This window comes from Dromaius novaehollandiae, chromosome 8, assembly GCF_036370855.1.
Source record: "Dromaius novaehollandiae isolate bDroNov1 chromosome 8, bDroNov1.hap1, whole genome shotgun sequence".
Classification (NCBI taxonomy): domain Eukaryota; kingdom Metazoa; phylum Chordata; class Aves; order Casuariiformes; family Dromaiidae; genus Dromaius; species Dromaius novaehollandiae.
Genome location: NC_088105.1, coordinates 22,216,760 through 22,235,773, shown reverse-complemented (window position 1 = coordinate 22,235,773; position 19,014 = coordinate 22,216,760). Strand labels below are relative to the sequence as shown.

The 19,014-nt window shown below is 41.2% G+C and overlaps 1 protein-coding gene across 5 annotated transcripts in view; it reads left to right on the top strand.

Moving 5' to 3' along the window:
* Positions 1-19,014, top strand: part of SLC44A3 (solute carrier family 44 member 3) — a 98,120-nt gene that overhangs the window by 51,607 nt on the left and 27,499 nt on the right. For 2 of the 5 annotated variants that reach the window (XM_064515887.1, XM_064515886.1), the window contains 7 exons: positions 7,635-7,777; positions 8,386-8,522; positions 9,855-9,948; positions 11,543-11,712; positions 12,281-12,370; positions 13,028-13,152; positions 14,745-14,931. In XM_064515887.1, the coding sequence (XP_064371957.1) occupies positions 7,635-7,777; positions 8,386-8,522; positions 9,855-9,948; positions 11,543-11,712; positions 12,281-12,370; positions 13,028-13,152; positions 14,745-14,931 (946 nt within the window). Of the gene's footprint in view, positions 1-4,802; positions 4,944-4,969; positions 5,313-5,671; positions 6,262-7,634; positions 7,778-8,385; positions 8,523-9,854; positions 9,949-11,542; positions 11,713-12,280; positions 12,371-13,027; positions 13,153-14,744; positions 14,932-19,014 lie in introns of those variants that run through there. The other 3 variants (XM_026094276.2, XM_064515885.1, XM_064515888.1) reach the window with 3 other exon arrangements.

The following is a 19,014-nucleotide window of genomic DNA, read 5'->3' as shown; positions in this document are numbered from 1 at the left end:
AGAGCTCTTTGTGCAGATATCCACTTGCTTGTCAGGAAACTGAAACAAATTAACTTTGTGGCGTTGTATTTCTTCCCTGAATGATTCATAGGACTGGTAAATAACAGGAGGGTTGGTAATGAAGAGTAGTAAGCTGAAGCTATGTAGCTGCGCTATGAGAGATGCACAGTCTATTCTTCTAGATCTCTGAGGAATCTACTCAGAAATGAATAAAAATTGAGTCCCTCAATTCATTGGAAATACCCATAATAAGGTGGAATGGTTGTTCACTGGAAGCTGGAAATAATGGGGAAGTGGCTTATTAATTGATGATTAGCTTGTTAAATTCAAGTGACTTTTAGGGCTGAGAAGTGAAACACCACTAGAATACTGTTTATCTTTTGTGAATTTTTATTCATGATTATGTGGATAATACAGAGTACTTAATTTTCCAGCCGTAAACATATTCTTTTATAGCTTTATCAGGTAGGTTTTTGTAGATGAGTAGACAGAAGAGCTAACATCGGGCATCATAAAGACACTAACATGAGTCATGAAAAGGATTGGATACGCTAGATACATAGCACAGACCTTTTTGCCAGCTGATCCAGTGGAGTAACCGACAGTACTAGCAGGTTGATCAGAGACTGAGTAGGGTGATTTGAGGTGCCAGTCAGCCCAGAGTACAACAGGACACTTTGTCAGTGAGCATTGCGGATGTTTGCTGGCAGCAGAGGAAAGGTGATATTGCAGCTGCACAGGGGAGTGGTATTAGCAGATCTAGATTATCTTGCTCATTCACCACAATTCTAATCCCTTATGCACCTTCCGGACTTGTGCAATTGCTTTCTAAACCCCTGCATAGCTTTCATGCTTCTCCTCTGATCTACTCTCTTCTTTACCTGCCAGTTATATACTTCCCTATACCAATCCTGATCTGCCTTAGCTCTCAGGGTCCCTCTTTGTCCAGTCTTCCCCTTCCTTTTCAGCCATCTCCTCCTGGCTGTCAGCCTCATTCACATCTAGTCCTAGCCTTCCCTCCGGTGCTACATGCTATTCCTCTGCCAGTCTTCTGTCCACCTCTTCTCATTGCCTATGAGTCCCCTACTGTCACAGTCCTCCATTTCCCTTTGAGACTTCTGCTTCTAACGTCTTCGCTGAGCCAATTCTGGCTTTCAGTCAGTCAGAGATTACTGAACACACAAGCATAATGGCCCACCATTTACAACATTAAATTAGATGCTCTAATGATCCTTGCTCACACTGACTTTTGTGAATCCCTTGATCCTCCTCTGGTAATTCCTAGGCCTTGCTTACCTTATTCACCATGTCATGCGCAACACTCATCAGCTGCAAGAAACTGTTTACCAGCAAGAGCCACTCTTCCTTTTGTCTTTCTCCACATTCACCTCAGGATCCTTCTTTTTCCACTGTGCCTGGACACCATCAGAACAATCACTGAGACACAAGCAAAACAGCGAAAGTGCGTGACAGGTCAGAAGCATGTTTCAGGGCAGTGCAAACAAGCTCAAGCAGGCTCAGGAATACACCATGCAGACAGTCTTCAGACTCCTTAGCTATGAAGGCCAGAAAGATGACGGAGCCTACAGTGATTTATCAAAGTAGTTTGAGTGAATGTGAGTGAAGCGTCTCAGATATGATAAGAAGCAGAAAGCACTGCTTCCCTTTGGCCATTTGAAATTTTTGATCCAAATCATGATCGTGTAAGAATTTCTTTACTACTACCAAAAAAGACCATTGCCTTTATTTAACATGGATACCCTAATGTCTTCTTCTCTAACTTCTTTCTTAGAAATGACTGAACAATTTGGTCTGAAATTGTCAAAAAATCTTTAACATGTGCCATGAGAAATTTCAGTCTGAATGGTTCAAGTGAGACAATGTCATAAACAAGGTCTTAGAGTGGAGAAAGTATCAGGAAACCTGGCTAACAGGCAATTTGATGAGACATCTTGAACATCATAGCTGGCATTATGCTCAGTCTCTGGGTGTTTCAATCCAAGATGTTCCAAATAACATAGCTACGTATGGAGAACACTGCCTACTTGCTAAACTACTGTACATTAGCAAGATCATCTGAGAGTAATGGAAATTATACCCAGCCGTGCCTCCTCTAATTAGGCAGAAAATGCTTGCTTTTATGTTGACTTTCTCAGTTGCTGTGTCCTGCTATTAAAATAATTATTGTCTCTGCCTTGTCTGACCCAGAGGGGGATACAGACAGGAGTAGTAATCTCACTTAACCAGCCTAGCAAGGAACTGTAATGCTCTCATTCAAAACATTTCTCTTTCACCCCCTATCCCTGCCCCAGTTTTAACCAGCTAAGTTTCTTGGTGGGAAGGGGAAGCCCTAAATGTAGGCAGCACCAGGATTTGTGCACCAGGATTTGTTCTCTGTGAATAAACAACACACTCATAAGGTATAAAAAGAATATTGTGATTAAGGCAGGGGCTTGAAGTCAGGAGACGAGGTTTATGCCTGTTTTTCTTCCATGTATTCTGGGTGACTTTGTGACAAAACCCTCGAACCAAAATCAGAGAAAAGTGCTCATGAGTTTTCAATGCTGCAGTATTTCTGTTGCTGATGCAGATGAACATGTCTGAAGATGGACAACATGCAGATAAAGCTCTTAAAAACTAGGAGTAGTTTTAAAAATGTTGATCTCCCTTCCGTCAGTGCCCCAGCACAACATACCAGGCGGGTTAAACTGTGAGTGACACAGTGACATATGAACGATGGAGCAGAGCACCACCTAGTGAAGTAAAATAAAATTACTGATCAGCTGCTAAGAACAAGCGGTCTCTTTGATGTTTGAAATTCAGGAAAAAAATGACGATTAAAATATTTAATTTGCAGTTAAACTTTCTCCTATCAAAATCTTGAAGAATTTACTATCAAGTGTGAGATGACTTTTCCTATTCTGATTGAAGGGAAACAAGAATTATGACTGATACTGTTTGTTGAAAGGGGGCCTTCCTCCTGACGGTGGGGTTCTGCTGGTACCCCCCCTCGCCCCCCCCGGAACTTCAGCTGCTTGGAACCTGGCTTTAAAAAAATGGTTTTTTTGTTCAGCTTGCTGTTCTCCTTTATTCACAATAAGAATGTAAGACAAAGCTTAAGGAAAATAATTCAAAAAGAGGCAGATCAACAATGAACGCTAATATTAGCATTTGATGATAGCAAGCCATCAAATTCTAATATTAACCTTCATCATTGGCATGGTCCTTTTTGAATGATTTTCCCAATCAGATAAGAAGGTTACTCTTTGTGTCTAAGTAAGTTCCAAATAATTATTAATAATTTTGGTTATTTTTCTTGATCTATTCAAAATACTAGATTTCTTTTACAGAAAAAGTTAAGCGTTTCACATGAAATTTTACAGAAATTCATATTTCAAAGGAAAATGAGTTTTACTTTTGTGCATATTTTACCATGTATTTTAAAAGTGCAACAGTGCAAATTGATGGAAAAGTTATTTTATGTCCTCTATTTACATTCTGCACACACAAAATTACTTCTGCAAAGTGTACTAAATTTTAAACAATGTTTTATTCTAAATTTTACACAAATTCTTAAAACATTGTACAACTGAAGAACAATGAACATTAAAAAGTACAACACTGATACAGACAAGAATGGTGAGCCTGTTAGAGATCCTTCCTATTGTGTTTTCTCAGCAACCCCATTTGTGCTGTTTTTTAATTTAAGTCAGAATTGTACTAAGCTCTGTTAAATTCAGTTAAAAAAATCAATTTCAGAAACACTACACAGACTAACTTTGTAGAAAAATGTATTTACGTTTACAAATTGTATTTATTTCCCGTTAGCTTAGAAGGAGCCTGAAATACTCTGGGGCAGAAATTCATTTTTTTTTTAATCCCAGTTTCTCATATTAGCAATTTACCTTCAAATCTGTGTTAATTTGTCACCAAAGTTTCATTCTGTGTTTTTGCCTGAGCACTGGAATAAATTCTTTTTTTCTAAGCAAAATGCTTCAAAAATGCTCCGTCTCCTGCACAAGCTGTACCAATTCTTAAACAGCTTTTCACAACAGCTTCCACTTACTTCTATTTTACTGTGGTTGCAGATGTTGCATTGCTGCTTAAGGAGGACATTTTTTCCATTGACCTTCATGGAAGAGGAAAAAAGATGTACTTTTCATACTGTTTTCTAATTTATACCGTTAGTTGTCTTTAGATTATATTATAGAGCTGAGCATAGTGAAAATACAAACCAGGGACAGCATAAGAAAACAGGTCGTTAAAACTGGCTGGTGATTTCTGCATTCATTGGTCATTCACATCACAGTAGCGATCTACTTCAGTGTGCGTAGTCCTGCGCACACAGAATTCAGACCGACATCCATGAGAGGTAATTATGATCTAACATATACATACCCTCAGTTATGTCAGTGCAATTTAATTGTACCCCCCTCAAAAAAGGGGGGGAGGATCTATGACTGGTTGGGGGTATTTTGATAATGCAACTAGACTAGCCAAGGGGATGTCAGTTGGCTTTTCCCAACCAAGTGGGCCACATCCTGCACTGGCAGGAACAGTAGAAAAATCTACAGTAATTTCCACAAATGAACTAATTAATGGTGAAAACCCAACCTCCCAACGCAGCCGGTGCGGGTTTGCAGAGCCGCGGCTGCCAGCGCCCCCCGCGGAGGGCGCCCCGGGCCGGCCGGGGCCTTGCTGCGCCCGGAGAGGCTGCGCGGGTCCCTTCGCAAGAAGGAAGTGGCTGAATTTATTCGAAGAAAATAACTTTTAGAACCTCGGAAACGTGACACACACACACACACACACCCCGCCCCGTGCTCGCACCGGGCGCTCGGCGGCCTTCAGGCCCCTCCCGGGGGCAGCGCTGAAGCAGCAGCCCGGGGGCACCTGGCCGCCCCGGGGGCTGCGTCCCGGCGCGCCCCCTCGGGCTGCGGCTGCAGGTCGGGGGGACAGAAAATGCCATTCGCTCTAGCAAGCGCAGCTCCCCGGCGGGGCCGCGGCCGGGCTGCCGCGCGGCCCGGGCGGGGAGCGCTCGGCAGGCGGCCGGGCGTCCCGCGGCCGCGGGCGGAGCTGCCGGAGGGTCCCCCTGGCCGCCGCCCCTGCGCGGCCCCGGGGCGCTCCTCCCGGGCGGGCCCGGCCCCGGCCCCGGCCCCGGCCCCGGCCTCTGCCGGCCCCGTCGGGAGCGTCGCCCGGCACCGCCACCGACCGGCGGCGCCGCGAGGCCCGGCCCGGCGCAGCACTGCGCGGCGGGGGGGGCGCGGGCCTGCCCGGCGGGCGGGAGCATGGCGCGGCGCGAGGGCCGGCAGCAGGTGAGCGCCGGGCGGGCACCCCGCGAACGCGGCGCCGGAGCGGGCCCGGGGCAGCGGCGGGGGCGCGGCCGGTCGTTGCGGGAGGTGCCCCAGGCGCCGCGGGCCGGGGCGCAGGCGGCGTGCGGCGGCTGCCGGGGACCCCGCGCCTCCCCCGCGCTCGCGGGCGCTGCCGGCACTGCGGGGAGCGGGCCGGGAGCGCTGCGCGGCGCGGCCCAGCGGCATGACTTCGGAGGCCACAGAGCTGCCCGGTGTTTGGCGTTTCATGTGCCAGGTCGCTCTCTTTTGGGGCATCTCAGGCATTTGAAACTTGGTTTTAGTTTCAGAGAGCTTTTTTCCCCTCCTCCTCTCTTTCGTTTTAGGATCCTGAAGATAGTGTTTCTGAGCGGAGGGAATGGAGACCAGTCGTTTATAGAAAGTGCACAGACCTTCTCTGGTTGTTTCTCTTCTTTATTTTCTGGGCTGGTTTGGTAAGCATGCTTTCCCTCGAAAGAGAAATGAGATTCAGAGCTAAGAGACTCTGCGCTACACTGTATGAAATCTGAGGTGAAATAAATAACGGGCGTAGGCATCAGGGTCCCGGGACTGCACTGGAGCAGAGCTGGCAGCACTTGTGGTGGTGCAGTGCTCTGCCGCAGTGTGCGTTACATGGACTTCAAATCCTGCCCATATGTTTCGGGTTCCATGTATATACAGGACTGGAGTTTACTTTTGATGTTTACTTTTCTGCAGATAAATTAATCTGCCAGTGCGTGCTTGCCCTTACTCCACACTACCAGCTTTCTTCTCCTTGTCCCCTCAGGGCTTCTCCCCCTCCCCCCCCCCCCCACTCCATTTCCCAACATTATATCGTTAGGTTTCACCCTGATTAATTTTGCTGCTAGCAGATGTTCTTTTAGTTTTAATTCCATGATGAGGTACTCCTCTTTCCATGAGATGCCTGCCTTATTTGGTGAGTGGGTGATTATTTAATGCTACTTTTTATCTTCCTCAGTCATTCTGTGTCCCCAGGCTTTGTTTAACACATGATCTGAACTGTTTATCAAATACAGAATGATGAATTTCTTTCTGGGTATTGCAAGTGTGGTATAATGCTTAGGTTTTAGACTTTTTACGTTTGGATGTAGATGCCTAAAGAAACAGACCTAGAAAGGATTTGTACTTGCAGCCACTTTAAGTGCCTACCTGTAAAATGTAGGTTCCCAGACCTCCCAGGATCCACTGGAATAGCAAAGTAAAGGCACTAAATCTTAAGTAATAAAGCAGTTGTGCTGGATCTGGTACATACAGCCTCTCTCCAGCACTTCTGATACTTGGTTACCCCATGCAAAGCAGTAGTGGTTCAAGTGGGACTGAGAAGACTTGCTGCTGCCAGCAGTTGGCATGTAGCCAAGAGCCTTGCATGTTGCCCTTTGTATATGTGAAATGTGGTTCACACCCCATGAACCAGAGGAGGTGATTGAATCACCAAGTTCTTCAATAACTGGAGTGCTATGAATAAAGTGTTAAGTAAAGTAGTGCTCAAGGTTTCACAAACTTCACAGAAAAAGAATTACTGCTGCTTGGCACTTGGAAAGGTTCTTTTCAAGCGGCTTTTTGGCCCGTCATGGTGCACAAGAGCAGGATTTAAGCTGCCCTCATAGACAGAGTGTCTTGTGTTGACCAAGGTGTGTCCCCTACTCAGTGAGTGGAGGTGCTTTGCGGCCCCTGAGGCTTACTGGGACCTGACCTTCAGTGGTGGCAATTTCATCTGTGGATCTCTCTCCAGGTTTTTGCACACATGTTAAAGGGTGCATCTTCCTGAAATTTGAGATAACCTACATTTTAACTATACTTTACATGTTTAAAATATACCTCTGATTAAATTCAATAACACCTGCAAGGACTCAACATTTCTGCAGATATTTTGGCCTGGTATGTCATGAAGGGCACCCTGAAAAATGAGGAGCAGGCAGTTAGTGGCTGGAGTGAAAAGCTGTGGGTTGAGTGACCTTGCCTATTGACACGCAGAAACTCTGGTAGAGGCTGTTTCACACCTTACTGTTTCTTTCCAGTTGTTTTAATCATGAGTCCTATCTTTCTTCTGCTGTGATACTCTGCTTAATTATATACTTTCCAGTTTCTGTGATAAATGAGGAAAAGCTCTAAAGAGACAATAGGGCTTAACTTGTCCATATTACTTGCTCTGGCCTTGTGCATAGGGGTGAATTTTGGATTTAACTGTTTGCTTTCACACAACAAAAAGCCATGGGTTAAAAGGGAAACTTATGGAATGGAAGGGAAAAGATATGGTAGCATGATTTCACAAGCAAAATGTTTTAATAGATGTTTATAACTGGCTATGCTGTGATGGCTGGTGCTGCAGAAAGACTTGTGCTTGGATACGACAGCTTCGGGAACATATGTGGTAGGAAGAACTCTCCTGTAAAAGGAGCACCCCTTTCTGGACAGGACATGACTAATAAAAAGTAAGTACATCAGATAATGCCTAAATAAAACAAATGTTTGAGATCTGGGCAAAACTTCACAGGATATACATCTTGTAGTTGTCAGTCATATATACATGCATGTACACGCTTAAAATAAACAAGAAGGTGTGAAAATGCTGAAAAATAGTGAGTGAAGCTCTAAGTTAAGATGGAATTTGAAAATGTGCTACATTTTTATCCTTTCTTTTGGCTTCTTCTTAAATAGGATTGCAAATAGGACTTTTGCCAAAACAGCAGTCATTCTGTATGCCCAAATCTTTGTATTTACAGAAGTTTCATGTTGATATTCCCAGTCATCCTGTCGGATACCTGTGCATCAGAACTCGCCCTCTTGGAATGGGATGCCCCTTGACAGGGGGATGCCATTTTAATTCCATTTAAGAATTTAAAATAAAGTGTAAAAATGTAGCATATTCTCACATTACTTCATAACTTTTAGCTTCAAAATCTTTGTTTCATTTTGTGTGGAAAAACAATTCCATTTGCATTATAATGCTTTAAAAAGATGAAAAGAAGGCTCAGAATTTAAACCTATGAATACCAGAAATCTTGTTTTTTGAAAAGAGGATTGTTTTTTTTCTTTCTAGGTATGTGTTCTTTCTTAATTCATGCAACCTGGAAATGCAAAGCCTCAAAATCAGTTCCATTTCCTTGTGTGTGTCTAGTTGTCCACAAGAGCAACTCAGCTCTTTGGAAGACCTCCAGAGTTTTGCAAGGAACAATGGTATGTCACAGAGAGCATGAATATCTTAATGCATCTGTAGAACAGCTGAGCAGCTTTCACTTTATCGCTGATATGCCTGGTATGCTGGGGAGTCATTTCTTACCGTTAATTTCCTGAGCAGTCCATAATGACAGGAAATAAAACTTCTTTGTGACCTATTTCAAAGCCACAGTTTTCAGAAATCTTACAGCTCTCTTATGTGAATTCAAAAGTTGTTGATTCATTTCTGCCCGATGCTGAGATTATCCAGCTGAAAACTGGCTGTTGAAAATGAGCTAGTGTAGTTTGTTGGGGGTGCCGGTAGGTGGATAAAGCTCATATGCTATTTGAGAAGCCTGTCCAACTGGTTCTTTTAAATTGATTTAAAACTATGGTGGGATTATTAATTCTAGAGATATACAAAAATTGTTATCCCTTTAGAAATCAGAGCCCAAAGCTTTCCACAGAGGTTTTTTTTTTTTTTTAATTCTGCTATTCAAGATGAACATGATGTCTGAAGTAACTGTTTTGCAAAAGGGGCAGCTCCAGTTCAGTCATTTCCAACAAATAGATAAACCGTGGCCTGACCCTTAATCTGTGGGGTGTGCATAAACTGCAGACCACACGAGTGTTAGCTGTGTGTATTGGGGGTCAGAGTTCCGTCCCTTTGGGTTTTCTTGTTTTGTTTGGCAAGAACTGCTATTTAAAATGACATTTGTTTTAATCTCATTTTGGAATAATTTGCTGTCTTCTGGTATGTACAGAACGCTGTAAATGCCTGTGATATTACATAAGTAATTTCAGTGTAACTGAACGAAATTACATGAAATTCCCTCCACACTAAAAATGCTTAGGAGTTTATCTCGAGGGAGATGGCAGTGTTGCATTCTGAATGGCTTGAATGCATTCAAACATTCCTCTCTCAGAAGCATTATATAATGAAGCAGAGTATTGTTAGACACCTTAGCCCAGAAAGTGTTTAGCTTTTTCGTAGATATGTATTCTGTTCTGTATCATGAAGGGCCTAATTCTGTTGTAGCTTCTGTCATTAAAGGCTTTTCCATTGCCTTAACTCTAACTGTTTAGACCTGAGGAATGAATAGTGTGCCTGCTGTCCAGGAAGATCAGTAAATGGGAACTGTAGTCAAGCCTACATGACTAGATGCCCCAGAGGTTGCTTTAGATTTACCCATTAACGAATTTGTTTTTTACACTCCCACTAGAATATCACTGATGGATATGGCCTGCTAAGGGATCAAAACAGAATTGAAACCAAAACTTACTTGAAAAAGAGTTTTTCCCCAAAACAGACTTTAATATTAAATTACCATTGGATTTTTTTTAATTTCTTAGGTTCTTATCTCTGTGTTTACAACTTGAATGTTTCCAGTTACACATTAAATCCAAAGGCACCTGAGCTGTGTCCCACACTGCCAGTTCCACCAAGGTAAGAATTACTAGGTACTTTAACACACCCTTGAGTCCAAACAGCTTCTTCAGAATTATTAGTTCCTCATGTTTTGTGTTTGACTTGATGCTTCACAATCCAAATGTTTTTGCTTTATTTATTTTTGCACAGATCTTGTTATGCATTCTTGTGTGTGCACATGTGAACACTGTTTCCTGTCCCACAGAAGGAACAAGAACTCTATTCCTCAACCCTTGAGAGATTTTCCTCACCAAATCAGGGACAAAGCCCTTACTTTGCACTCCACATGAGCAGCGACTTATCTACCTTCAAGGTGTTTTGCACAGACTTTTGCTCACTCCCTCAAGGCTAAGGAAAAGGTGCTGTGCTGTCAGCAGACCTTGCATATTATCCTGAGCCCAGAAATTTTCTGCCGGAGTCAATTCACACCCAGCTGGCTTGAAGCATATGTCTGTGGAAGGCACTGGGCAGATGGACTGTCTTTAGCATTTGATAGCACATAAAGTCTGGATATTGGTTTAGTTTGATTTTTTCCTTGATTACAAATTTGTGAGTCAAAATCCTTAAACCCCAGGTTAATTTTATGTTCCACTATTTCATGACAATACAGTAAATTGGAATCTCCATGCTTGCAGAGCTAATTCATCTACTGCTCTGAACATGAGAAAATAGAGGAAAAAAACAAAGATAAGAGAGCAGGAGACACATCAAAGCATTACTTAAAGTGGATCAAAGGAGGGCATGTAAACTGATGAAAAGATAAGGCATGTTTTACTACTTTCTTTGACATTTTATGCTTTTTTCCGTTTGGCAAAAAACCTCACCAAAGTCATTTATGTTACCTAGTCACATTCCCTAGTAGAAGTAAAGCTAGTCAGAGAAGTATTAATGTGCCGATGAACTGATTTCTCCTTTTTAGGTATGAATATGTGTTCTATAGATGTAGCGCAGCATTGCCAAAGAGTGGCGATAAACATATTCAAGAAGCTTAGCTGGGAGTGCCAAATAACTTTATATGTAAATCTTTGGTGGGGTTAATTGTACCTTACAAACATTGTTTTGATGCAGCCTTTAGGATGTTTAAATATCATAAAAACTGTGCAAAGTTTTTGTGGTCTAGAATTACCTACAACAACATAGCTCACAGCCATGCTAGCATGAGTTTAGCTTTTATGTAACCACATGGCAGCAAAGCAGGTGAAGCCAGACCAGTAATTAAATAGGAGCTACATGCTGCTGGTGATTGAGAGAGTAGGTCACTTTTTTTCCCCCGGCTGGTCTTGAATGGGTGTGGCACTATGATACAGGCTCGATGCTGCTGGGGGTTCATTTTTCAGATGCAACAGAAAACGACCACCTGACCGTTTGTAACAGACTGCTCCACTTCCCAGTGTGCTGGTGTGTCAGACTCCATGTGAAAGGTCTGCCCTAGGTGGGGAGGGCACCTGCGGGGTTACGGGTCACCCTGGTCAGCTGGTGCTGCGAAACTGTGTTAGGGTGCTGGTGGGGTACCGCAGAGGGCTTGGACTAGAGCAGCGGAATTGATCTCTGAATTAGACACCGTATTTCCAGTAATGGGCGTTTTTCACCATCTTTGTTTTTAACCTTCCAGTAAATCTTTTCCATTATTTAATCGGTGTGTTCCACAAAATCCTGAATGCTATTCCAACTATGCGTCTGTCTTAATAAATATGGTTAATGAAATGGATGCTCTTCACCGTATTCTGGCTGGAATATTGGCAGGAAGAGATACAGTAATAGGACTGAGTGTCCTTTCCCTGGGTAAGGTTATAAATAAAAAGTGAACAATAATGTCTGATTAAAATGTGAAGTTTTAAATATTTCTATCAATTTTATATTTTTAATTTAAAAGTACTGATCTTTTTCATACTTTCTGGGCAGAGTTGTCTTTTTAAAAAATGTTTGTTATCAGAAGACTTTTAAGAGATGAAATGCGGTCCTTTGATATATCAGATTTTGTGTTCTTAGATATGATCCATCATTTACCTCTTTTCAGGGGACTGTTAGAAACTATTGATGAAAGAAATAGTAGTGTCAGCGTTAACATTTTGATTTTAACTTAAATCTTTTACAAAAATACTACTGAAAACCTAATGATTCCCAAGCTGAAGTATTTCAGTTATTAGTTTGTTATTAGTAACTTACAGATAACTGTGTTTTAAATGTTAAAAAGGTTGCTAGTTTTACTAAAAATTGTTGCTTTTGAGATCACTGTTTAAAAATAAAAACCCCAGTTCTGCCAGAAACTGTAATTTATCTTTAAAGTAAATAATAGTTAAATTAAATACATTGTAACATTCATAATAACCTTACCTTCCATATTTTTCAGCCTTCTCTTTTATACTGGTTTTAACCTTCAGATTCATTCGAACACTTCTGGTCCATACTTTGATTGCTCTGGTTGTGTTCGGGTTGCTATGTAAGTATATTTAGCTTTTAGCATGTGCTTAGTTAAATGGATCATTTCAATGAACTTAAGGAAAGGCAGCTGAACAAACAACAAACCTGTTTCTCCACTGCCATCCTCAGTAAGCTTAAGCTTAACACAGCCATTTCCAAGGAGAACCCTACCTGCCTTTGGGAGCCAAATCTGGCTGTGGTGTTCCAGCTGTGGAGTGTTGGGGTGATGATGAGTTTTAATTATTTATGGATGCTAGGAAATTATGTTTCTTCTGACAGATGAATGCAGATATGAAAATGCTACCATTTCAAAGAAAGTTTAACAAAGTTTAATATTGCCTGTTTTATAAGGAGAGAACTATAAGAATGTGTCTAGCTAAAGTCTGACGTTCCTTAAAAGTTATGCTTCTTACCCCCTGAATGAAATTACATGGCTGAGTTTTAGCAAGACAGCAAGAAAACCAAACTTTCTGCTGCATTTTTACCTCAGACTAACAGACCATCACTGATACTGTAGCTGCCTGTTACACTACAGTATTCCTCAGTTGAACTTGAGTTAGGAAGAAGGGTGGCAGAATCATGACATGTCAAGTGGACATCAGCCTGCCAACAATATAGATTGTGCCACAACCGGTGGAGTGCTGCTGGCCTTCATACTGATCTGTGTTTGCTGCAGTTGTCTCAGGTGTTCTTTGGTGGCTCTATTACGACTACAGGAATGGCCCCAGCACTGAATTGGAAACTGAAAAGGAAAATATAAGATTTCTACTTGGATATGCTATCTTCTCTACAGTAGTTACAGTAAGTAGCATTTTACAGTAAACAATGACAGATAGAGGCTGTAACTTAAAAACTTGAACTATAGTGGTTATGAAACAATTAGAATACTTGCGCTTCCTCATTCCTTTCCAGTTTGAAATGGTGAATGAATGAAAAGATCTGCTTATATGCATTTAAATAGTTTCGTATCTTCATCATGAAATTCATGTGTCAGGACACGGCTTTCTGCCACACTGAAACCCTGTACAAACACTGTTAGCCCTGGTATTGTAGAAATACAAGAATAAAGTTTCATTCCCATTCTTCTCTGCATCAGCTAACTGGAAAATCATGTTGAGTGAACAGAGAGGCACTGGCTGCATATGCCTATGAGATCTGTGAATTCAACCTACCCTGTCAGTAGAAGAAAGGGGTGGCAGCTCTTAGACTATAAAAGGGGATGGGATGAAGCTTAGGCAGCAGGTCAGTGTTTAGGCCTCAAGTTACAGGGGTAAATTCTGCTTTTCTTTCATTGATCTCTTATTTCCCAACAGGAAACCTGACTGTGACTTTTAAAGTGAATTTTTTAACTCTGATGTTGCAGTGTTAAAGAAGTCATTGCTCAATACAAGTGTGCAAAAAATTTGTGAATTGTTCATGAATTGTGCAAATTACATTACTGCTGTCCTTAAAACAAAATAGGATGGGATTCATCAAATATGAATAGTCTTGACAATTTACAGTGACAGATACAAATGTGTTACACATCAGATTTTTTTTTTTTTTCCATATCCTGGTAAGTTATGAACAATAACCTTTTTACTTCTGTGGATAATAAAAGAATAAGTTCATTTGTAAGCATGTTCATTCCCATACCTTTCACTATCATTTGTAGAACTCTGGAAGCATCCGCTACTGCAGGTTATTCTTAAGAGCAGATGGCTTCTTTGTAGAGCAGGCAAGAGAAGTGGAGGAACAGCTGTCACTGGTTTTATTTATTGTTTTATAAATTTCAGCCTCTCTTTTAAATGCTGTTCATACTTCTTTGTAAATGATAGAGGGCATGGGACCTTGTGGAATTTTTGCCTTTGCTTTTTTTCTTTTTTTTTCCTTTGGGAAGAAAATAATTTCTTTAAATGAGGTTTCATTTTATCTGTGCTTTGTCTCCATACATACACAACTATCAAATCAGTTTCTTTGCTTCTGTCCTTTCTGCAGAAAAGGACTGGTCCTCCTCCCATCATGAACAATGGCAAGCTGACCTGGTAGGAAGGAAGTTTAAATGTTCATAACATACAGGGTGTGTGAAAGCAATATGTAACATGTAGCATACATTTGTGTTCATTACATTAAAGCAAAAGGGCTGTTTGCATTGGGTGAGTCACAGTTTTATGAATCCTATTTTGTTTTAAAGAAACAGTCGCAACATGATTTCATAAAATGCGATTTTAAGCCACAAGCTCTTTGAGAAAGTAGACAGTGTCTCAGAAGACATTTCTAGTGCATAGTAAGTTCATGTCAAATGCCTTGCTGTAATGTTTTTGTGACATTCATGTTCCCTGACCCCACATTTGACAACTTCAATACTTTTTTAAGAAAAAAACAAACTGATTTTTTTTTCTCTTCTGTAACAGGTTGTTCTGCTTTCCCTCATGCTTGTACTAAGAAAGAGGCTTCAGTTCACAGTACAGCTCTTCCAGATTGTTAACAAAATAATTAGCAGAATTCCTTTCCTCTTGTTCCAACCACTTTGGAGCTTTCTGATTCTCGTTGTCTTCTGGGTATTTTGGATTGCTGTGCTACTTAGCTTAGGAACTGCAGGTAAATATATGCTTTTCCATGGTTTGGGATGAATGCCAGCTGTTTCCTAAGTTCGCTTTTTAAATACAGGACCTTATGGTGCAAAATGTGGGCTAGCACTGTTGTAGGGCTGTGTTACCCTTTTCTTTCTTGTTCTTGTTCCTCACACTTGTTGGAGTGTTCAGCATTGCCATAGTTCTGTGAGCCATAGCACTATTTTTGTTCCTAGATGTGGGCTTTACTTTTGTTCTTTCTCATTTATTTAGTTTATGATTAGGTTATGGAAGATGTAGCACGTTTGATGTATTTAAATGCAGAAAGTAAGAGAAGGGGGGAGGATAGCTTTTAGTGCAGTTGTTATGAAATAAGAACATTAATCTACCATGAGATAAACAATGTCCAATTGTCTTGGAGACAGCATGTTGTTTCTGAGCAGTAGTTTGGTGAAAACTGCTATACTTATTTGCCTTGGTATGCTAGTATTTGAATGACTCCAGAGGTCCTTACCTCTGAAGGTAAGGTAATATAGAGGTTTGTTGTAAAGATGGAGAATCATAATATGAATGATCTGTAAGAACAGATTTTGAGTATGGAAGTAGTATTACTGAGGGGCATATCATTATAAGATTTGTCATTCATTGAACCAGGAATAATTAGGAATAATTTGGAATGCCAGCCTTTGGCGCAGCATCAGGACACCCAAGGGAGAATGAGGTTGTCCTTATGACGAACATCACCAAAAGAAAGGAAGCTAAACTTGGTATGTGCAGCTATGGGGATAACTTCTCAAGGAGATATTAGCCTTTGCACATAAGGAAGCATTGTGATTTGGGGGTTTGTGCATTTTAAATTTCTAGGACCACTGCTAGGAAGTTCACTGTTGTCCTATGGGTTGGAGTAAATGCTGAATTCACAGAGGAGTTAGAGGCAGTTGTTTGTCATGGACTTTCTTTGTTCCTGGGTTCTTTTTTCTCTGAAACTGTATAGTGCTTGTGCTTTTGCTTAGAAAACCAAATGCAGGCAAGCCCTGCTAATACTTATGTGCTGTCATTTTGTCTTGCCCTTCCTCCACCCCTTGGGCTGCAGTAACTCCTCTGTACAGGCCTACAGATCCCTCCTAGGCCAGAAAAGCCTCCAACTTCTCCGTAGCTAAGCCCATTTGAGAAAACTGTCTCTGTAGGCCCAGCACCTCATCCCCATCCCTTGACTACTGCTGCCATCTCAGCCTTGTTCTGTTAAATCTGGCTGTGTACAAATCCCACTTCACTTGTAACGTGTGAGAACGTCCGAGTCCATGCTGGTATTGCAAGTCAGTTGCCCGTTGCGCTTAGGTTAGAAGGGGTTTGTTTCTTTCCAGCTTTAGCTGGAGAGTCATGCAGGTTTGCAAGGATCTCCCTGTTTCTGCTACTGTTTGCCCAATAGCTGATGTCTGTCGGAAATGTCTGCTTGAAGCACTTGCCTGGCTGATGATCTGCTTCTCCTGCAAAACTGTCCGACCCAGAGAAGCCAGATGTTCAACCTGCAGTCTCTCGAGTTGTTCCTGGCTGAATAAATAGTCAGATTCACTTTTCTTTAAGGATGTCATGGATATTTCTTCTCCACAGCCATCTTAGTTAGATTTTTCCTTTACAGAGACATTATTATGTGCCAAATACAGCTTTGTGTGGCTGTTAGCTTTTCCACAAAACCTTCATGCCATTTATGTACGTATCAAACAGGCAAGCAGTAGTTTTCAGACTGGTCTTGTAGGCTATCTCATCACCCGTTCAGTCTAGTTCTTTACTGAAAGTAGCATCACCTGAGCTATCAACCAACTGTTCATTTTTAGGTAGAGTTACAGAATTGCTTTTCATGCACCTGCTTGCATCGGATACAATTTAACTAGTTAATGACCTGTATATAGATCAGACATTAACTGTAATAAATCTAATAGTAGGTAAATAAAGTGAATGACAACACACGGATTTGCTAAATATGTATTTATCAAGAAATATTAGCAAGAAATAATACATTCTTGATTTTAAGCTGAGCCAGCATATTACCCATAGGAATTTTCTCTAGTACTTTAATATGAAGATGTATGTTTCTAAATTTAGAAAATACCAGCTGAGTCTGTCATAGTCAAAAGGTTTTTGAAATGCAGCAGTCATTAGAAGATATATTTTAGCTCATAAGACAGAAACAACTTGATGATAGAAGTGCAGGGTGGGGAGATAGCCAGATATATTCTGGATGCTGCAGGACTTTGCAGGAAGGTAGTGAGTTGCGCGTTATATCCCAGAATGAATTCCACATGTATTCACAGGGAAATAAAACCCAATAAAAACTATCTTCAAGGGGCTTTTAATGTTTTTTCCATGTTGTGCTGTTTTCCCTCATTGGTTATATTCTCTGTTTCCTGGTAGACATTTCCACTCAGCATTTTTTTTCTACTGGCTTGGAAGGTAGAATTCAAGCAGGTTGTGACCTTCTGTAACATTTATAGTGCAGCAGGTTATCTCCTGGCTCAAAGGTACTTTTTTTTGTTTTTCCCTTAGCATAGATGGGAAGGCAAATGTTTCCCGAGAGTTTTTTTCCGAACTGATAGAAACAAGATAGTACAGAAGGCAGCACAACCTTTCTGCACAGCAGAGCAATGGTAATGTTTCTAGGATACTCTTAGTTGTGAAAGACAATTCTTCGTTGTGAAAGAATTGACTACTTGCAGATTTAGTGTGAGAAGGAAAAGTCATTTCCAGGTACTTGTAACCGTCGATACATTGTTATGTGAGGAATCTAGATATGTTTTGACTGAGATCTTCTGCCAGGATATTTTTAGTGTAGGTAGCAATCCTCGTAAGATTTTACTGTTTAGCAGTTAGGGTGTTGATGTTTAGGAGAGAATGCGCATTTGATAAATAATACCAACTTTAAGTATCAATGCAGGTAGAAAATGCCCCTCTATGGCACTCAGCTGATTCTTCTGATCAAAGTTTCCATTGATTTTGTCATTTGTATTAACAATTCTGTGTGTGAAGTTGTCTACATTAAATGGTGGCTGTTGTTACCCAACAAATGCAAGTTACTAGCACAGCCCAGGGGCTGAGGTACCAGGGCAAACGTGGAAGCAGGTACCGTGCCGCGGCGGCTGTGTCCGCTAGGTGCCGATAAAGTCGTTTGAGAAGGTTTCCCCTCAACCTGCTCAGTTGTTTACAGCTGCTGTTATTACAGAATGACTTCTCATGGGAGGAGTTCAAACACAATAAAGGCAATTTTAGCCTTTTAATCACCTGGTCAGGTAGGGAAGGCTTGTTTTATCTAGCCCATGGGCTGAGGTAACTTGGTGAGGTGACACAGGAGGTTGGTGTCAGCAAGGGTGTGAGAGTTGTTCTACCTGGTGAACAACAGCTCACGTTTTCTGTAGTTCAAAACTAGGACAAGTAAACAATAGGCTAGATTTGGTATTGAGAATATTCCTTTAAATTTTATTTCAAGTTTTCAACCCAAATTTGAGTCCTCTGAAATGCTGGCTGTTGTTAAAGCGATTCACAGGGGGTTGGTACGTTGCAGGTTGTTTTGCTGTTTTAGAATGACTAGTACTTTGTGATCCTGTAAAAACAAATAAGTATAGTGCTATCTAATTCATAATGCATTGGCAGAACAGCTTTGTATTTTCCACTTCTTTTCTAGAATCAGCTGATTCCATATATAGAAGATATTTCTCCTGCTCTTTGAGTTTTGGGGACTTTTTGCAAGGGCTGATAGTACTTCTCTGAATTCCTAAGATAAGCTCGCTTCGAGCAGTTTTTCTCTCTTGTCGAATCATTTCTTAGCCAGGATTCAGTTCAGCAAATATGTATCTTTTTTCTTGTTTTTGTCACTTTGACTTTTTATTCTAACAAATATGTTTTATGGGGCTAAGCAGAGTATATTTTAAATTTAGACTTTAAGAAGGCTGGAAGAATGAAATACTTAGGAAGACATTAGCTTTTGTCTAATACAAAGCTGGGAGAGATGGGCAAGTGAAATTGGCTTGCTACTGTGCTGCACCTGTTCTTAACATTTTACTTAAACCTCCTGTAGTTATATAATATTTATGGTGTCTGTGCATCTTACAGCTCTGAA